The 20,864-nt window shown below is 35.6% G+C and overlaps 1 protein-coding gene across 7 annotated transcripts in view; it reads right to left on the minus strand.

The window, feature by feature from the left end:
* The window catches only part of wdfy3 (WD repeat and FYVE domain containing 3), a 355,632-nt gene that overhangs the window by 126,797 nt on the left and 207,971 nt on the right, over positions 1–20,864 (minus strand). For all 7 annotated transcript variants that reach the window (XM_051930197.1, XM_051930199.1, XM_051930198.1 and 4 more), the window contains 4 exons: positions 13,449–13,683; positions 5,945–6,045; positions 1,133–1,351; positions 44–225 (listed from right to left, as the gene is read on the minus strand). In XM_051930197.1, coding sequence (XP_051786157.1) covers positions 44–225; positions 1,133–1,351; positions 5,945–6,045; positions 13,449–13,683 — 737 coding nt within the window. The remainder of the gene's footprint in view (positions 1–43; positions 226–1,132; positions 1,352–5,944; positions 6,046–13,448; positions 13,684–20,864) is intronic.

Genomic DNA, 20,864 nt, shown 5'->3' on the forward strand with positions numbered 1-20,864 from the left:
ACATCAGTGACTATAAGTGAAAATATTCACCATGAAGACATACCTTGATAGTGCTGACAAGCTGCCCATCCATATACAATGTTGCTGTGCTGTTCTTAAGCATACCTTTGCTCATCACCAACACTAGGTGGTGCCACTGACCTTCACTAATAAGGTCACCACATCGAAAACGAGCACAACAGGGAAGAATTTCATAAAATGATGACTCCTCACTAAAATCATCCACTGTCAAAAAGAAAATAAAAATTAATTTTTGAATACAATACAATATTGTATAACAAAAGTAAAACATAGCATTTAAAATTAAATAATTTATAGATCAGTTTGTTTCTAGAGATCCACCTCTAGTAAAGATGGATGTAATGAGATCGTTTTATGTTAAAAATGAGAACAAACTACATCAATAACAATATTATATCATAATTTTACTAGATTTAAACAAGCTAAGAACATTTCAATTTCCAATCAATATTGTGGATGCTAATAAAAACAAATGTTATTTAACTCGAAGCAGGTGTGTGATGTCTTTATCTTTCACTAGGTATAAAAAAATCTGAGTAACACATGTAAGCCTCTATTTAAGCCATCAACACATGATGGATTTGAAACAAAAGAAAAAAATGCACTTACACCAAATCATATATAACAGTCTCAAACTCACTTAATCCAATTTAGGGTCATGCGGAGTTATACCAAAACTGTTAAATAGTGTAAAGTAGTATATATTCCAGAACTCAATTTACTCAAAGGAATAACAATCAGACAATGACATTTAAATGTAGCAGCTTGTTGTGTGAATCCTAAAACTCCTTATGCATCGACCTATAATAAAATCATACTTTTTCTTACTGTGTAAATTGTGTGTGCATCTATTAACATGTAATTAATTATGTAAGTAATTTAGAGACAGAAGGATCTCTGTTAAGATTCATCTTGTGGGAAAGGTTATTTAGAAGTGGGATAAAGCATGTCACTCTGTGTTGGGATTTTTAATGGTGACATCTGAGACAAACAACAATATAAAAAAAAAGAATTTTCATGCTTTTTCCACTAAATTTATGTCCAGTACCAGCTTAAATATCAAGAGAAAAACTTGAGAGGATTTGTATGCATTTTAAATTGGGCTACTTACCATAATTCTGAAGCAGTTCTTCTTTGGTAGAAACTATGAGAGATCTGTCCTTTGCAGAAAGAACAATTGCTAGGCAAACATAGTGCTGCTCTGATGAAGTTGCTCTCCGAACTATGTTTAGTAGTCTGACAGGGTGATTATTGGGTGGAGTACTAAACCGCTCAATACAAAACCACGTCGAGTAAGTCAAGCCTGATGGAGGTGGGAAGAGCCTTTCTCCTAAGAAGGGTAACAAAAAACAAGCAAAAAAAAAAATTAATTAAACAGCAGCCTTTTCAATGTAGATATTAGGGCTGAATTAAAATAATTTAATTGTGAAGTACTATTTCTCAAAAAATAATAACACAGACAGCAATTTAAACACAATACTAAAAATACTATTTCATGCAATATTTCAACAATCAATAACACCATTGAGTATTAGTCACCAGACTTTTCTGCCTGTTGTTTGTATTGTTCTGCTGTCAATTGTTTGTGGCAGACAAGCAAGTAAGATTCTCTTTGAACTGTGTACATACATTATGACAGTGAACTTGAACTTTAGTGATTTAGCTTTTTTTTTTTGTTTAAACTTACTATTGACTCTTTGCTTTTTCCACTGTTTTATAAATTAAATTTAAGAATGTGTTTTTCTAGATTGGACTTGTTGTGGATATCTAAACTGTCAGTAATCTATCCATATTCGGAACGTGATTTTACCAATAAAGGGATGCATAGAGATTGAACCAATTCAAGCAGTACAAAAGCAAGAATTAACCCCAGATGGGCTACCAGTCCATAGCCTATTGTCAGGAACTTTGCAGCTGCATATAAGAAATACTAAATTTAAGTAATTTTCACTTAAAAGCTTAAAAATTGAAAATGCAAGCTTCAAAGACGGAGCACAAAGGCTCTTTATATACAAGTTAATTTTAAGAAGACAACAGAAAGCATCAATATCCATCTTCTATGACTCACTTTAAGAAGAAGTCTTATGAATTCTGATTAACAACTTAAGACACTACATGGGCACTAACATATTTTTAGTGTAACATGAGATGATTAAAATTTAAAGTGACAGCTCAAAACAAGATAAAAAAAACAACACATGAACGATAGTTGTTATAGGAGTGGAAAGAGATTTAAATTGGTTAATTAATTATCCGCTCTGCCTTCAGCAATGCCAGTAATTAATTAAATGATTCATTAAGTCTCCTTTTTTATTTACCTTACCTTTTTCTGTTGTAGAAGGTGGTCTTCGACCGTTAAGACTTATATCAAGGTAACTGAAGCATACTAATTTTAAGAAGCATAATAATACAACTTATTGATAAACCAAGATATTATAGAATTTATTTCTGGTCTCAATGAGTCTGCAGAGAGGCCTATGCAAAGATGTCAGTTTAACTCTGATTTACACCTTTGTTATCAGATGAACTACTGGCCGGTCCTGGTACAAACAGTTCATCTACTTAGTTTGGAATGTAAGTAGGGGTGTGCTGCAGCTGGGTGTCTGCATCCCTTTTACATCTGCTGTCTTAACAGGCCTTGGGTGGCACTAAAGCCTAACAAAATGGGCAATGCCCACTTTGTCCCACATTGTTTATTTATAAGTTATCCCATTAATTATTTCACTCTTCCACATCTGTATACTTGGCTTTTTGGTGCTTATTTAAATGTATTTAAAAAATAACAATCACTGGAAATATGAAAAGGAGAGGGTTGTTTTTTTTCCTAGTTTATGGCTGTTTATTGTTGATCTCCCATCACTTTTTCTTTATTTAGTAAAAAAACTGATCAACAAAAGATAATGTTCACAAGCCTGTGTAGATCTTATCCCCTAAACTCCAGTCACTTTAGTTGCTCAGTCTGAGCTCCCCTCAAGTGTGGTTATTGTTTCAGCCATATAATGGGTTTATATAGCTTACTGGTTGTTGTCTTACTTACCCTACATTAATAGATTTTCAGTGCCAGAATTTAAATCCAGACTGAAAATCCTCTCTTTCATAACACAGCACAGTATTCTGAACCCTACCTAATCCAATTCAGAGCCACAAGAGCTTGTAACTACCCTTGCAGACCTTTATGGGGTCAGTTTAAAGTCAACTAGTCACCTAACATGCATGCCTTTGGGATGTGACAGGAAAACTGAACACGTTAGGAAAAAAGACAAGAGAAAAACACTACTATTCTTTTGTTTTTTGCTTTATAATGTTTTAGACTAGCCTTAAACTGAGCATTTTCATGGTGCCAGAGAGTGGTGGCACGACTGGATATACCAGCAAGAATTTCACTTTACCATGTATGCAAAATGCTGCTACTGCTCCACAGTCCACAAACCTCTGTCCAACATCTTACTGATGCTTAAATTAAGAATATGGATGCTATGGGGGGTGCTCTTGTAGTTACAGTCCTTAACCAGAAAAATGTGAAAAAGGTCAAACATATCAAAGGGAGGTGTACATAGGAGGGAGAAATCAAATACAGGACTTTTGTTCTGGTCTACCACTGGGAAAGGTGATTACCTCACTGTCTACCTTTTTAGCATATTCAAGAACTCTCCTTCTTCACGAATCAACTCTTCACCCTTTCCTCTCCTTCCATTCAGTTAAGTCTTTCCTCTAGACTTAATCCCCCTCCCAATCTGAGCTGGCTTTAAAACCATACCAGAATCACTTCTGGCAAAAACCTGAAACAACACCAGGGTCGAGATAACGTGGTCCTTTTCCTCAATTCAAGAATCATATCCTGTTGTTTATTGGTTGGGTGGACAGAACTAGTCTTTTGCCTTAAACTTGACATGCCACCATGTATTAGCCAGGAAGACTTGGATTCTCTTGCCTAACCTCACCTCTCCCCTTCTAGACTGGGGCTCTTGCTTGTTGTTCCTTTAAAACATTCAGTAGAGAATGTAAAGAGCACTGCATCCAAACTGCCCCTGTATTCAAACAATGGCTTGTTTGAGGCCTCTTTTGTCACTTGAGTGATTCTGTCTTTCCTTATCTAGAGACTCCCTGATGGAGTTTTAACTATCCAGCACTAAATTGGTAGTTGATTCCTTTGGTTTCTGTTGTAATAGGAACAACAGAAACCCGCTTTGTGAAGACAATCCATGTCTGAAAACCCTTCACTATGTGAATTTGCAAAATAAGAACACATGCCATTATTATCAAAATGTTTCATGTTCCCTAGACCCAAGAATCATCTAAGTTTTCCTTCAAACAACACCTGAAACTGCATGATAATGGACACAATTTGTACTTCAAAACTGTTGTTCAAGGATGGTTGTTTACATTCAGCTAAAACCAGCTTTAAAATTAACCTCTGACATCAACAAATTTAACAATATCTGTCTATGGGAGAAACATAAATAATGAAAATTATATTATCTTCCAAGCTCAGAGAATTCTGAATATGTTGTCATTAATGATGAAGGAAGGGTCACAAGGGAATGGGGGATTTTCCATGCCTTTTCCTGTAGTCCCTATTTTAAGATTTCACAGGTAATCTTAGATTGTTAAAGTTAAGTTACTGTCATGGAATTACAAATTCAGTGTAGTTCTAGGAACAACAGAACTCTTCAGTATATGTTCATCTGCTGGGTTCAATAATTTGATTTGATTTGATAATTTAATTTAATAGGCATCATCATGAGACACACACATAAAACAATATACAGTTTTGGTCAGTGAGACTGTGTAATACAAAACCTTTTCCAACTCTTCAAAATTGTGTTTTAACAAAAAATTGTGAAAATGTAATTTTTAAAATATTACATTCTGTTCACTTGATAGCATTTGGCTGATAAAAACATAAAATGAAGAAAATGTCCATGTGATTAAGTCTTCAAGACGTGAGCAGAATTTATGCTGACAGTGATTACAGTGGGATGATAACAGCAGCAAATCAGAATCAAAATCCCTCTCATTTCTCTACTCTTTTCTAAATGTGGGCTGAAAGTTAACACCACTTCCCTTTATTAGCTCCCACAGGACTACTGTATACCCATCACATGCTTTTATGGGGACATGTTTGCAGCATGCAGAAATCTCACTGTATTGCTTTTAGCATTCATGCATTTAGCTGTATTCCCTAGACAAAATTCAGAAACCTATAGCAAACTCAAAGCAGGATTGTTTAACATGGAAAAAAATTAATATTGCAATAACAATACTGCATACATAACATAAAACAATGTCACATAAAATAACTGAATTTCAATGCAATGAAAAAGAAAAATATCAAAAGGTATGCAAATTCTGTATAGGATTCCTTATTCAATGAAAACAGAGAATGATTCAAAATACTGAATACTTCTGCAAAGCTCTGTATTTTGATTATAATATGAAATATGTATGACTTAAGTATGACCACTTTTCATGTGACATGGCTACAAATAAGCTTTATAAAACAGAGGGTTAAGCATGCATCTGAAGTGAGCTCTAAATTGAAGAACTTTGTGAATTATTATGTTTAAGTGCTGGCCAATTTTATCAAACTTTTCAATTACTGTAACTTTGAAGCAATTTTTATACCAGTCCATTTTCTACTTGCAAGCCTGTAATTATATAGTACAAAATACATAGAATCTACAAAAAATTCCCTAGCATTACCTGGAAGTAAATAATCATTTATAGTAATAAAAAAAAATAAAAATATGAATACTAATGCCAAAAACTCTGCTTAAACAACTGCACACACTGGCAACATGTCTTTTTAAATAACCACGGTAACAGCATTAGCAATTTATTTTCTTTTGTATAGTACAACACAACATGGAAAAAACATTAAAACCACTTTAAATTTTGAATGGATAAAGTTACTAAGTCTTACCAGTTCCAATTCCACTGACTACAGCTCCATCACTGACTCCAGATGCTGTGGTATTGTTTGAGAGTGCATTATGGGGAGCCAGGCTAGGCAAAAAAAGGCAACTGAAAAGGAAACAAAGAATTTAATTAACAAAAGACCTACAAAAGAATTACATTTTATTTTAAATTATAATGATGTTTTAATACTACCAATACAGTAATTATTTATAAACATTATGTTCTACATAAAGGTGAATGTCAGCTAATTAGAGGTTGTGTAGAGAAGATACATTTACAGTAAATGAATACTGCATCCAAAAATGATATATTTTTTCCTATTTTTCGTCTCATGTTTTTATGCAGAATGAGAGGAACAAATTATGATAATAGAACCTAATGGTGACCAATTTTGTACAATGGCAAACAATGTGAAAAACATCCATTGAAAAAAGAAAAAAATCTCACGTTACTTATGTTGCACTATCCAGTCATATCCTAAAAATGTGCAAAACACAGGCATTTTTTGCTAAAATATTATTATAATTACAAAGATTAACAGTATGTTTAAAGTTATATGGCTTTTAAATAGTATTTCTCCTAAATTAACAGCTTGATAAAGTGGTATTCCACTAGTACTTAGAAGACTAAAAAAATGTGAGCAAGAGGAGATATAGGAGTGTATTTACTGTAAATCTCACCTTGGCCACTGCCTTTGTGGTCTCAAGTACTCAGGCTTTCCTCCAATGTCCATTAATTATACAGGATAAGTTAACTGGTGACTATAATCTGACTCTGTAGGAGTGAATGTTTAGGTTTGCATGAGAGTGCCCTACAATGTACTGGTATCTCATCCAGGGGGTTTCTGCCTTGGATACTGCCAGGATACAACTTATGGGTGGCACAGAACTCATGGATGAAATGGAACTTATCTCCTTGATGTTTTAAAACACAATATATTGTTTATGATTGTTTTTCCCTCTTTCATTAAACAGTTTCTGATTTGTTTTCACCTTCTTCATATAGACTGCAATTTTGAAACAAAGGTTGAAGCAGGTCCCGACGGTGTCCCTGGACGTTTGTTGAGGAGCTGTGCAGAACAGCTGGTTGGGGTCTTTACAAAGATCTTTAACCTGTCACTGTCCCAGTCCTCAGTTCCTCCCTGTCCGAAATCCTCCATCTTAGTCCCTTTACGAAAAAAATAACCCACAACCTGCCTAAATGACTATCAACCAGTAGTGCTCAACCAGTGTTTTGAGAGATTGGTCCAGCGTCATATCATGTCCTTCATCCCTCCCACCTTTGATGCACACCAATTTGCTTACAGGGCTAACAGGTCTACTGAGGACGCTGTTGCTGCTGCTTTTCATGCTACCCTGTCCCATCTGGAGCACCAGGGGAGCTACGCATGTCTCCTCTTTATTGATTTTAGCTCCGCTTTTAACACCATCCTCCCTCACAGATTGGTGTGCAAGCTGCTAGCCCTGGGACTCCCGTGTTCCACCTGTATATGGATTAAAGACTTCCTGACAGACCGCACACAAAGGGTTAGAGTTGGCCCTCACATCTCCTCGGCCATCAGCATCAGCACTGGCTCTCCTCAGGGCTGTGTGCTGAGCCCCCTGCTCTTCATGCTATACACACATGACTGCGCCCCCACCCACCACAGCAACACCATCGTCAAAGTTGCAGACAACACCACTGTGGTGTGCCTCATCTCTGGGGAGGATGAGTCCACCTACAGGGACGAAGTAGAGCAGCTGATACCATGGAGCACTGACAACAACCTGCTCCTGAACACAATTAAGACCAAGGAGCTCGTTGTGGACTTCAGGAAAAAAAAAAACGGACATCAAACCACTTTACATCAGAGGGGGTTGTCAGATTTCCACTGCCTGGGAGTCCACATCATGGAAGACCTGTCCTGGGGTGCGAACACAGCTGAGCTGGCAAAGAAGGCTCAGCAGAGACAGAGTCCTCAGGAAAAATAACATCCCCCAAAAACAGCTAGTGTCCTTCTATCGCTGCTCTATTGAGAGTATCCTGTGCTACTGCCTCTGTGTGTGGTTTTCCAGCTGCACAACAACGCAAAGGAAAACACTTCATTGGATCGCAAAGACTGCCCAGCAGATCATCGGCTATTCTTTACCCTCTCTGGATGAACTGCACAGCTCTCGCTGCCTCAGGAAAGCGGAAAACATCTTGAAAGATTCCTCACACCCCGCTCATGACATGTTCCAACTGTTGCCATCAAGTAAAAGATATAGGAGCATCAAAACAAAGACAGATTGACCGAATAACTGTTTCTACCCTGTTGCTACTAGGGCACTGAATGCCACCTAATCACCTCAAATGCAGCACTGCAACAGATGACATCTTGTGCAATAGTGTTCATGTGCAATTAAGGTCTTATGTTGAATGTTTGTGTTCTACCTTATTTCTTCTTATCCTTTTGTAATTATATTTATTTATATTTTGACACCGCAGGGACTGCTCCTAATTTTGTTGCAATTGTTACAATGACAATAAAAATATTCTGATTCTGATTTCTGAATAAGTTCTGTTGGGATTTATGTTGGCTTCATTTTTTACTATACAGAATCTGCGTTTTTGCCAGGGTTTTTTTTATTATTAGGGTGTTCTTCATTTTAAGCCTATATATGCTGGGTTCAAGTCATCTGGCACTCTTAATGCCATGGTCTATCAGACCATTTTCTTTTACTATTTAATATAGAAATAATGATAGAAAATATTCACGAGAAGCATATTGTTAAAAAACGCTTCTTTGATTCATCAGTAGCTTCAAAATTTACAAACATTCTAAGCAACCAGTCTGTTTGTAGTGCTAACTACAATAGCAAGGATAATGTAAATAGTGAGGTGGAAAATTTTAATACTAAGGTGAGAGTTGCTGCTGACATAGTTGCACTTGAAAAGACAGTTAAAAAATATTCTAACATTGTTATACCATGGAAGACCCAAAGAGTGTCTGAGTTAAAGAGAACCATGCCGGAGAGCTGAGCGTAAATGGAGAAAAACTAAACTAACTATCCACTATGAGATATTGAAGGTTAAAATAACAGAATACAACAACATAGTCCATCTTGAGAGACGCTGCTATTTCTCTGGAATTATAAATAACAATTCTAGTAATCCCAGAGTCTTATTCTCTACGATTGATTGTCTGCTAAACCCAGGTCACTCAATGGAATGCCTCCAAAATACTTCCAGTGAAACGTGTGAGGCTACTGCTGAATTTTTTAATCAAAAAATTAATGATTAGGAATAATATAGTACATCTCCCCAACACTAATCCTCTTAAGCCCCAGTACTCTATTATAAACAAATTAAATTATTTCACAAGGATAGATTTACCTGATTTATATAAAATAATTTGTCAACTGAGACCCTCCACCTGCGTCTTTGACCCAATACCAACAAGTTTTTTCAAAGAAGTATCCGGAGTGCTAATTGACAGTATTCTTGACATAGTAAACTTGTCATTAGATATGGGGGTCTTCCCAGACTGTCTTAAGACTGCTGTAGTTAAACCCCTGCTCAAGAAAAATAATCTTGACTCCTCTGCTTTTCAAAATTTTAGACCTACCTCTAATTTGCCATTCTTATTTAAAATTCTAGAGAAGGCAGCCATTATGCAGCTAAATGACCACCTCAATAAACATGCTATTCTTGACAAGTTTCAGTCTGGTTTCAGAACAAATTACAGTACAGAAACTGCACTCGTTAAAGTAGTAAATGACTTGCGGGTAAATGCAGACAGAGGCCGTTTATCTGTTCTCATCCTCTTAGATCTGAGTGCCGCATTTGATACCATTGATCACAATATTCTTAGAAATCGCCTTAGTCAATGGATGGGCCTCTCTGGCAGTGTCTTAAATTGGTTTGAGTCTTACTAGGCAGGTAGAAAATTCTTTGTTAGTTGTGGTAATTATACTTCAAAGACACATGATATTCTATATGGTGTTCCACAAGGCTCTATTCTGGGTCCACTGCTCTTTTCGATTTACATGCTTCCATTAGGTCAGATTATCTCAAGGCATAGCGTGAGCTACCACAGCTATGCCAATGACACGCAACTGTATTTATCAATAGCACCTGATTCTGTTGATTCGCTGACACAATGTCTTACTTGTGTTTCTGAATGGATGAGTAGTAATTTTCTCAAACTAAATAAAGAGAAAACTGAAATTTTAGTGATTGGAAATAATGGATATAATGAGGTTATTAGAAATAAACTTGATGCATTAGGATTAAAAGTCAAGACGGAGGTAAAGAATTTAGGGGTAACTATTGACTCTGACCTGAATTTTAAATCACATATTAATCAGATGACAAGGACAGCATTTTTTCACTTAAGAAATATATCAAAAGTTAGACCTCTTATATCATTGAAAAATGCTGAGAAATTAGTTCACGCTTTTGTTTTCAGTCGACTAGATTACTCTAACGCACTCCTCTCAGGACTACCCAAAAAAGACATAAATCGATTGCAACTAGTGCAGAATGCAGCTGCTAAAATCTTAACTAGGAAGCAAAAATCTGAGCACATTTCTCCAATTTTGATGTCACTACATTGGTTACCTGTGTCATTCAGAATTCACTTTAAAATACTGCTTATGGTTTACAAAGCCTTAAATAATCTCGCGCCATCTTATATTTCGGAATGTCTGACACCTTACACTCCAAACCGTAACCTTAGATCTTCAAATGAGTGTCTACTTAGAATTCCAAGAGCTAAACTTAAAAGAGGTGGTGAGGCGGCCTTCTGCTGTTATGCACCTAAAATCTGGAATAGCTTGCCAATAGGAATTCGCCAGGCTAATATAGTGGAGCACTTTAAAACATTGCTGAAAACACATTACTTTAAAATGGCTTTCTCATAGCTTCATTTTAGTTTAATCCTGATGCTCTGTATATTCAATTAATTACCATTATTATTCATGGTGGCTTCAAAATCCGTACTAATCCAGACTCTCTCTTCTGTTCTTTTTCTAGGTTTCTGTGGTGGTGATCTGCGCCACCACCATCTAATCAAAGCACCGTGATGTCCCTACATTGATGAATTAAAGATCAGAAGTCCACGTGACCGTCATCATGAAGTCCTTCCATGAGAACCCTAAATACAATGAGAACTGATTGATGTCATTTATGTTAGGTAGAATGCCTAGAGGGGGCTGGGCGGTCTCATGGCCTGGAACCCCTGCAGAGTTTATTTTTTCTCCAGCCATCTGGAGTTTTTTTTTGTTTTTTCTGTCCTCCCTGGCCATCGGACCTTACTTTTATTCTATGTTAATTAGTGTTCTCTTATTTTAATTTTTATTTTGTCTTTTTTTCTCTTCCTTCATCATGTAAAGTACTTTGAGCTACATTTTTTATATGAAAATGTGCTATATAAATAAATGTTGTTGTTGTTAATATTGGCCTTGAATTTTACTTTCACTGTTTCCCAGTTAAATATGTGTCCAGTGTAACTTGTATGTGTGTTCTGATGGCATTGCAATGTTCCTGTATACATATTAAGAACATCCTTATTATAAAAAAGACTTTATGACCAATACCTTTTCGAATCCCACCTTATTAATCCACTCCCACCCTTACAACCTCCCCCTCCACCCCCACCCTTCACCTGTTATATTTTGCCTTTGATTCCTGTATGTCTAATCATTTCCCTCTGAACATGACATCTGGTAGGTTATGCATATGTTAATTGAATTTCTGTCTGTCCGATTGTTAAAGTGTCAAGCAAAAACCATGGCACCTATTTCTACAAAACTTTGCAGTTATTTCTGGTATAGTCTAACTTAGAATACTGGCCAATAAATGTGCTCAATTCTGTAAAGACAAAAATGTCTGTTTGTATCTCTATATCCCTTTAGCTTATGGAAACTGGCCCTTTTCCATTCCAACCTATGACAATGAAAAGTTACATAACCACCTTCATCAGTTTCACAAATAGTTAAAGTTCATTCCATCAGTCTACCCAATAATTGATTAATTGGACATTGTAGTAGGTATCAATCAATTACAGCTTATAAATCTGTCTGTTTAAAAAAGAAAAGCAAAGATGTGTTCAACACAGAAATGCGGAGGTGAGATAAAAGCAATGCAGTAAGTATTTTTGTGGTAACTCTACCACTGTCAGAACATGTTTTGTAAATAAGTGGGGAAAATAATATTTTTAAAAAATGAAAGCAAACAGAAGGCGAGAAAGAAGCCTTGAAAATACTGACAGAGTCTGAGAAGCAAGCTTTATGGGAACACGCTTGACAGATGGAGTACTGGTGAAACAGAGGTTCAGCCACACGTCAATGCAGAGGAAAAGGTGCTGAAGGTACATGCAGGGCAAGAAATGTCAAATATTTTGAATTTATTCTATTACCTTTCTTTGACAGATAGCATGGCAGGTTTATAAAAAAAACATTAAGCTATGGTGGCATATTTTAAAAAGGATGGTTTTGGTGCAAACAAAATGTATTATATTCCATCATAACATTTGAAATTGTGTAGCCTGGGTTTAGAAGTGTCATATTTTTCCTTTTCAGTGTGGAAGTAACGTTTAACATTTTTTACAAAGCAGATGTGTGCTAACAAAACCCTTCACTAACTTTCTGTTATGTTGTTTCACCTGAAAGAAACAAAATACAAATTACAAATTATACAGCAAAATGGGATCTCGTCATATTTTTTTCTACTGTTCACCATATTTATTTAAAGAAATCAATTTAAAGTTGTAGCCTCTGGCAGATGTCAGTCATTTGGGAAAAATATTCTACATAGCCCCACCTACTTATGCAAATGATGTACCAATTTGCCCATTAGAGAAGTAACGATAAGGAATGTTTGCAGCTTGGGAGTGGTGAAGGGCATCAGGGAGGTAATTTACTGGCTTCAAATGGACTAAGCAGAACTAGGCTAGATTTAAATTGTATGGGGTAGGATTTTGACTGTAATTGGGCTGTAAAGTGCCTGTCATCCTGCACTCGACCCTCATTTGCCTCTTATTAGAGAATGTGGTGCATTCTAAATGTTCTATAATATTTAAATATACTTAACTGAACTATATAGATAATTATTATTACTGTTCTATTAACTATACTTTGATGCAAAATTAAGATTGTGGGTTTGCTTCCCGGTTCCTCCCTGTGTGGATAGCGCTTTGAGTACTGAGAAAAGCACTATATAAATGTAATGAATTATTATTATTATTATTATTACTACTTCTATTTCTCAAACTCTCACGCCTAATTGCACAGTAAAAGTTTGCAAGGCCTTCTTAACGTCAGAAGACTTAAGATGCTAAATAATATTTAAAAAAAAATACATGTCTTTATGCCTCGACAAGGAATTAACAAGTGTCAGATCTGCTTTTTTTTTTTGCAAATGACATACATTTTACCAATCTTCCACAGAAAGCCATGTAGAACAAACAGCAAACGTGTGTATATATAACTGGGTATACCATATTGTACAGAGTGCCTCACATTTACAGAAAACAAACAGAACCTCACCCAAACCCCTCAAAAGATGTGTCAAATTCGACAAAGGCCGGAGTGACTGATGAGCCATGAAGCCTGATATCATGTGGAGTTGTCATGGATACCAGGCACTTCACTCTGGTCAGAGGCACTGTGCTTCCTTCTGGTGATCTCATCAGACTTCTGCTTATCCTGTAGTGGTTGTTATCTTCATTCACAGCAAACACACTGTCGGGGCCAAATCCCTCCATTGACATTGTCATGCTGCCTAAAGGAACAAACACAGAAAAACAATTTTTTTTTTTTTTTAAATTACAAATGTTGCAAAGCCTTGTACCCTAAATGCTCATATCTAAGATCAACTCTTTCAAAGGCTTAATCACATTCATTTGGACACAGATAAATAATAAACGACAAAATATATAGGATGCATATACTGTTGCATAGTAACAAGTATTCTATGTTTTTTGGAAGAAAATCAGGAACAAACATGTATAGAAGGAAAACGGCATGTAAAATATTTATACACTTAGAAGAAAACTCTGCCCTCAGATAAATGACATGTAAAAAGTAAAATAAATATCAAATACATTTAGAATTCTGTTTTTAATTATTACTACTATATAAAATGTGGAGAGATTGCTATGAGAATTATCAAGAACAATTACTCCTTTTATAACAACAAAGGTTTACATCCTACAGCTTTTACGTAACTAATTTGTTATTTTTGTACATTCAAAACAATTTTCATTCATCTTAAAAATTCTTTTTTAAGTTTACACGGCCAATTTTACATACTTTCTGGAATAAAATTCACAATGCATAGTGTAATGTAATTTGTACATTTTCTTTAAAAATATGGAAAACCATCACTTGCCACTAACAACTGCTCCTAAAGCACCTTCAAATATACTCACAATAAATACACAATTTAGCCTATTTTAAACACATCATCACTGAAGAGATCATCTGTTCCTTAAAGTACTTAAAAATGTGTGTAATTTTATGGATATTATGCCTTTGCTTAATAGCCTGTTGCTAGAGACATGTGTCTCTATTATAAAAGACAATCTTGAGATGAGACTATTGCCAAGAGGTTTTTCAAGTCCTGCCCTCCTTTCAACCATTTCAGGTTACAGCCCACGCCCACGGTCCTCTCACCTCTCATTTGTGTGAATGCTTTTGTCAGACACAGTTCCTGTGCTCTCATCTCTTATAAATCTTTACGTTTTCCTCACTTTAAGTTTCCAATAAAAGAAGACTTATTATGTCCAAATCTTATTGAAGAATTTCACCCCGAAGGGTTATCAACAGAAGAAATGAGTACAAGGGTAATCCTAGCACCGAGAAAGGATGAAGTCAAACGAATTAACACGAAAATTATCTATCGGTTACACGGCAAATTGGTTAAATGCGTATCAATAGACTATGCTGAAACAGTTGGTGGTGATGTTGCGGAAGATGAAAACATCAACTTACAATATCCCACAGAATATCTACAACCGTTAACACCATTCGGTCTTCCACCGGCCGAATTACTGCTGAAAGAAGTTATGTATTGTAATGTTATTGCGTAATTTATGTCTCAGTAATGGGCTATACAATAGGACAAGATTAGTTGTATTCAAAATTGGTCGAACAATTCTGACATGCAAAATTTTAACAGGCGACAAAAAAGGTAATATAATACATATTCCACGGATAGTATTAGACACCAAAAGAGATCTTTATGTGCCATTCGTATTAAAATGTTTACAGTTTCTCGTTAGAATAGCTTTTGCTATGACAATTAACAAATCATAGGGACAAACATTCCAAAAAGTCGGTTTATTTATTACAGAGAAAGAAACGATATTCACTCACGGGCAGTTATACGTTGCGTTGTCAAGATGTAACTTCAAACACTGAATCAAAATTCAATGTGATATTGACAAAAAGTTATTTCCAAATATTGTTTTTACTGAAGTTTTATAGTAATAGTGTAAGTTTAATAAGTATTCGTGTGTTAATTTCAATGCCAAACGGAACAAAAACGTATAATGCAACGAATACCTCTAACACAACACAAAACAATTTTTTTTCAATTTATTACGTTTTACTATTTTTTACTATGGTTAATTACTTGCTGTAATGTAAAAAGGTTAGGTCTATTATGCATATGTAACAATTCCCATGAAAATAACAATCTGTTTAAAATTGTATGTTCACTCCCCCATACATGAGCAGCAGAGCCGTGAAGTGGCTAGCACGTAGCGCCTGCCCGGGGGTTGGCAAGTGAAGCGAGCAGGGGGCAGAAAACCCCCAAGCTTTAATAATAAACAAAATACTATGTGTGAAAGTGCCATTATCAACTAACTGCAAAAGTCAGTTTACCCTAAAGATGTTGACCAAGGGTGTCCAAGCTTTATTGGTGGTAGTCAGAATTGTTAATAATGACTCCTACAGTGGGCTTGCATAAAATTTAGGTGTACATATGAACCTAGCCAAGGTTAAAGACAAACACTGATTTTTAACCTACTTGCTCCAACAAATGGTTTAATTATAAAACTTTTTTAACAGAATGATTAAGAGCAACACTCAAATACCAATGAAAAACAAATTTTAAAGTAAAATGATTTTACTATGACTTGCTCTAGTCATTAATGGGAACTGCTTATTTCTACAAACTGTTAATATTACCTGAGATGCTAAATGTTTCAACAATTAATTCCTTGCAAAGATTTGTATCTGTTAGCACGCTTCTATACTTTTTTTATTGTCATTTTTGTTTTTGAAAAGATACGCTTGTGACTGCATGAGCTACCAAATAATGATATCGTGTGTACTGCATGTGTGCTCGGCCTTGGAAACAAATAATGTACAAGCTGTAGAAATCAAGCTAAGAAACTTTTAAAAACTTATTTTTTAAGTTTACTGTTGCAATAGAACTCAGTTACTACCAACTACAAGAGTTCTGGATCACTGTCCACATTAATAGCCAAAAGAGATGAAAAATTGTAAAAATTAGATCAGGTTGCATAAAGTCCTGAAAGCAAGATTAAATTTACCAGAACTGATGGCAATATGAGCCGCATATCTCATGCAGTTCAAACTTTTTAAATGAATAGGATTTGCACTTGTTGCAGCATTCTTAGATTACTGTAGAGATGAAAGAATGGAGAAAAATTAATGTAAAAAAAAGCTGTAATAGCACTGTACCAAAACTGAAATAAGCCATCTTGGGAAGCTGTAACTACCCTTCTCTTTTGACTTGGCAATGAGGTTTTTCAAAAACAGACAAATTGCCTGAAGACACAATCACTACGCTAATAAACTGGTTAAAGTACAGCATTAAACTGTTTTGATTGATCCACTGCTTGAAAATACTTCTCTTTCCTTCTTTCGCATTTGTAAACAACATTCTTTATATTTATTGAGCCACAGGACCTTCGGGGTGCCACTGCAAAACAAATCCACTGCAGATAAAATCAGCTGTGCACATGGTTATATTCTTTATAAAAGCAGATACTGAGCAAAGATAAGCAAGCATCTAAAAACTCTGACATTTATCCCTCTATGTATCAGCACCTGGGACTGTTTTCATTTTGTATGATAAAAGAACAGTTTATTTATATTTTGGATCTGGTTGTCAAGATACCAAAATTCCAAACTTAAATACAATAATAAGAAAAGTATTCAAATTCGATACCATTTTCAATACCCAATACAGTATGATGCGATGTAACTTAATAAAAAAACTTAAATTCTAATTATGTATGCATTAAAATCTTTACATTGATGAAAACATAAATTGTAGTAATAACATGCAAATACTTCAAGTAGTGAAACTGTTCGTAAAAGGCAAGTGTAAAGTTCTATAAACAATGAACAGACAAATCCAGTCACAAATTTTTTTATTTTAGATTGATGAAAACAAACTCTGTTAATGAGTTAGCACAATGAAATGTTACACATGTCATTAAATGTTAATTGAATAAGTATTGTAATGTTTTGTAAAAAATGCCTATAAAAATGGTAAAACAAACATTAAAATAAACATAGAAGTAAAAAGAATATCAATGTGGAGTTTTGCAAACAATTCTTCAGAAAGTAACACTAACAGACCACTAACATGTTCAAAGGCGTTGTATAAATGAAACAGTGCACATTGCATTTTTGTGTAAATAAATTATGATGTCTTTGTAACTTTTGAATTTTTGCAAGAAAAACTAACATGTAATTCTGCTCTTCCATGAGGAGTGCTTTAGTTAGGCTGCAAATGAGCCCTGAAATACTAAATACACATTTTGAAGCACAGCTGGAAGTATATGAGCACATGGAATAGTTGTGCCACTGTATATACAATTTAGCACTGAAATGTTACACCGCCTTACATGCGATATTAAAAATGATTAAATAAAATTGTAAAATCACACACAATAATATAAACGAATTAAATGCGCTATGGTAGCACACTTCACAGTGACAGTTTAAAAGTTAAGGGAGTGAAGGAGCTCGAGTGCTAAAGATTGAATGAATAAACAGCATAGAATAAAACTGGCTGGCAGGTAAAAATAAATGCAGAACCCTGTATTAATGTATTAAACTTTAATGTGTTAAACATTTAACTGGCTACAAAAATGTACTAACCTGTAGAAAAAAAATATTTACCCTGTACACTGCCTCTTTAAATACAGCAGTTTACAGGTTTACACATATTAATGTTTCCGTAATTTTGGAAAGATACCACTCGAAATTCTTTGTATTGACTTGCATGTTAGTCCTTTAACCCAAGCCTGTCAACCCACTCGTCAACAGATCTGGCAGCCTGGGACACCGTCATCTAAGGATCACTGTTTAGTTAAGTACACAAGCCCCAGACACCAAGGGGACTAATCCTCCCACCCATCAATGTCTTATTGTACTGACTGGTACTCTCCAGACACCTACGGACTCAGAAAACGCTATATTAACACCTATCAGTGGGTGAAAATGGGGCTGCAACTCTAACCATGGCAAACTGGAAGTATATTTATAATGCACATTGCAGAATTGATACCATGAAAAATAAGCATTGAATTATGATCTTAAATATTAAAATCGATACTTAGTATTTCGATACTTCTGACAACCCTAGTTTTAGATGTCACAGGATGGCAACTTACTATGCACTGTAGTATTATGTTGTTAAGAACTCCATATGAAGGCAAGAATGTTATATATTTCCATGGATTCTCTTTGACCTTACATGGTTATTTAACAAGTCATAGAAGATAGTTCATCCTGTCGACTGTATATATGTTTTGTGAACTGGAAGACAACGCTGATAAGATTTTTAGACTAATCAGTTTGGGAACCTGAGAGTTACATATTTAATATTTACAAATAGTGTTGTGTATATGATCTCATGTAATTATAATCTTTAGCACACCCTGAAAGCACGTGCAGCCAAGTGTAAAAACTTTTTGTGGTTGTTTTTAAAATCATGTGTAAACAGTAAGATGATGGCCAACTATTTTACTGCAAAAACCCAAAAAACACATGATTTTTGCATTTGGTGTAGGGAACACAGATTGGCTGCCATTCTGGCTGGGATGGATGGTTCCTTACTCAGCCAGGAAGCCTTTATTATGGATAGGAGGAGGAATGTAGCCTCCAATTTGCACACCCACAGGGCTACATGAGAACTGCAGTCTCAATAGACAGTCTTGCTGGGTTTCTTAGGAGATGCCAGGGAGAGCTGTGGGAAGGAGAAATCTACATTTTAGGGAGGTTCTGTCTAACCTAGAAGAGCTTCCTATATGCAAAATGGTAGCAGCAGAAGTACTCCTGGGTCCAACATAAAGGAAGCTGCTCTGCATCACCCAGACGAGTTGGAGTTTTTACAGGAAAAACGATAAAGCTCACCTGGGAAGGAGGATAGGAGAAGGAAGAAAGAAGAGAAAATAACTGCATTGCACTGTGTATTGTAGAAGAGGGAGAAACCTGTTTAAGGTTTTCTGTTTATCTGGGACAGTTGTCTGTGTGGCTGTGTCTGGGATTTGGGGATCTGAGACACCCTCTACAGTACTACTTCCTAGTAAAATAGAAGTGAGATAGCTGATGGGTTTAGCTTGTGGGTCAGAAGGCTCCCAAACAATTCCAAATAGTAAAAGTTATATTTACTATATTTTCAGCTATAATTCTTGCAGCTGTAATTTACTTTTAACAGATCCTCAGTATAGCCTGAGCTGACATTGCATATGTTCGGTTGTCAGGTAATTGACAAGCTATTTTAGTAAATAACTCATTTTAAAACAGCATAACTATGTAAATCAATTTGAAATGACACAAGTTATCACAGTGCCATTTGATGGTGTTGTGAAGCAGATAGTGTGTTTTGGTTCCGAATAAATATGACTTTCATTCTGTTTACTGTATAAATGAAAAGTGCTTCTGCTAAACAAAAACTGGGACTTACATGAAAGAATTGCACTGTGACTTCTCTATTACCCTGAAAACACACTCATCGAGTCTCAAGAATCTCCTGTTATCTAGCCTTAACCCTCACAAAAGCACATGGAATGCCAAATAATAAACTTTACTCAGTAAAACAAGCAGTGGGCAGTGCAGTTACAGGCTAAAGTTAGTGGAAGTAAACCCCTGAATGAAAATGAAAGGCTTTTTAAATAAATATCTCAATGACATGATTAACTGACAAAGAAGAGAAACAAAAAGGTATTTAAAAAAAAGAAAGAAAATAATTATTTATTAGTTAGTGTCAGCGCCGATCAGCAAGCAGACTATTTAAAAAGATACTGCAGACTGTGGAAAGGAAAAAAAAAGTTGAATGAAAATGTTCGATTTTAGTTAAGAAATAAAAATGGCAACAAGGTAAAATACTAAGAATGTTAAGAGCTTTGTTTCTCAAAATGTTTGGTGTCACAACCCACTTTTTCCCCCAATATGTCTTCATGACCCTGCAAAGGGAGTGAATCTTCAGAACTGGGGGTTGGGAATGGTGGTATAAGGGGCGGAATTAAGTTTGATCATCGGAGGGACGACCTGCCATGACCTGTGCAACCCCCTACTATTATAAACAGCAGCAACTTGGGACCCACTGATGGAAGCCCGTAAACTAAAAATGATGACCCCTCTGGTAAAAAAAAAAAAAAACTGTTTTAGAACTTTGTGATTTTTCATAAGTAGCTGATTTTTGTAAGCATTAACTATTATTGGTTTGTGTACATTATCCAGTGAAATTCCTACTCTGCATGTGCTAAACAAAGATTGGAAGAGTGGTGCAGTGGTAGCCCAACTGCTTTGCAACTAAGAGACCAAGGTTCATGTTTCTATGGGGAGTTTCCATGCTCTCCCTGTGTTCATATAGGTTTCCTCTCAAAGTCCAAAGATATGCACATTAGTTGAATTGCTATTGTTCAAACTGACCATATTGTGAGTTTCTGTTTTCACCCTGTGGTGAACAGATGC

The sequence above is a fragment of the Erpetoichthys calabaricus genome, chromosome 7 (assembly GCF_900747795.2).
Source record: "Erpetoichthys calabaricus chromosome 7, fErpCal1.3, whole genome shotgun sequence".
In the NCBI taxonomy this organism is placed as follows: domain Eukaryota; kingdom Metazoa; phylum Chordata; class Cladistia; order Polypteriformes; family Polypteridae; genus Erpetoichthys; species Erpetoichthys calabaricus.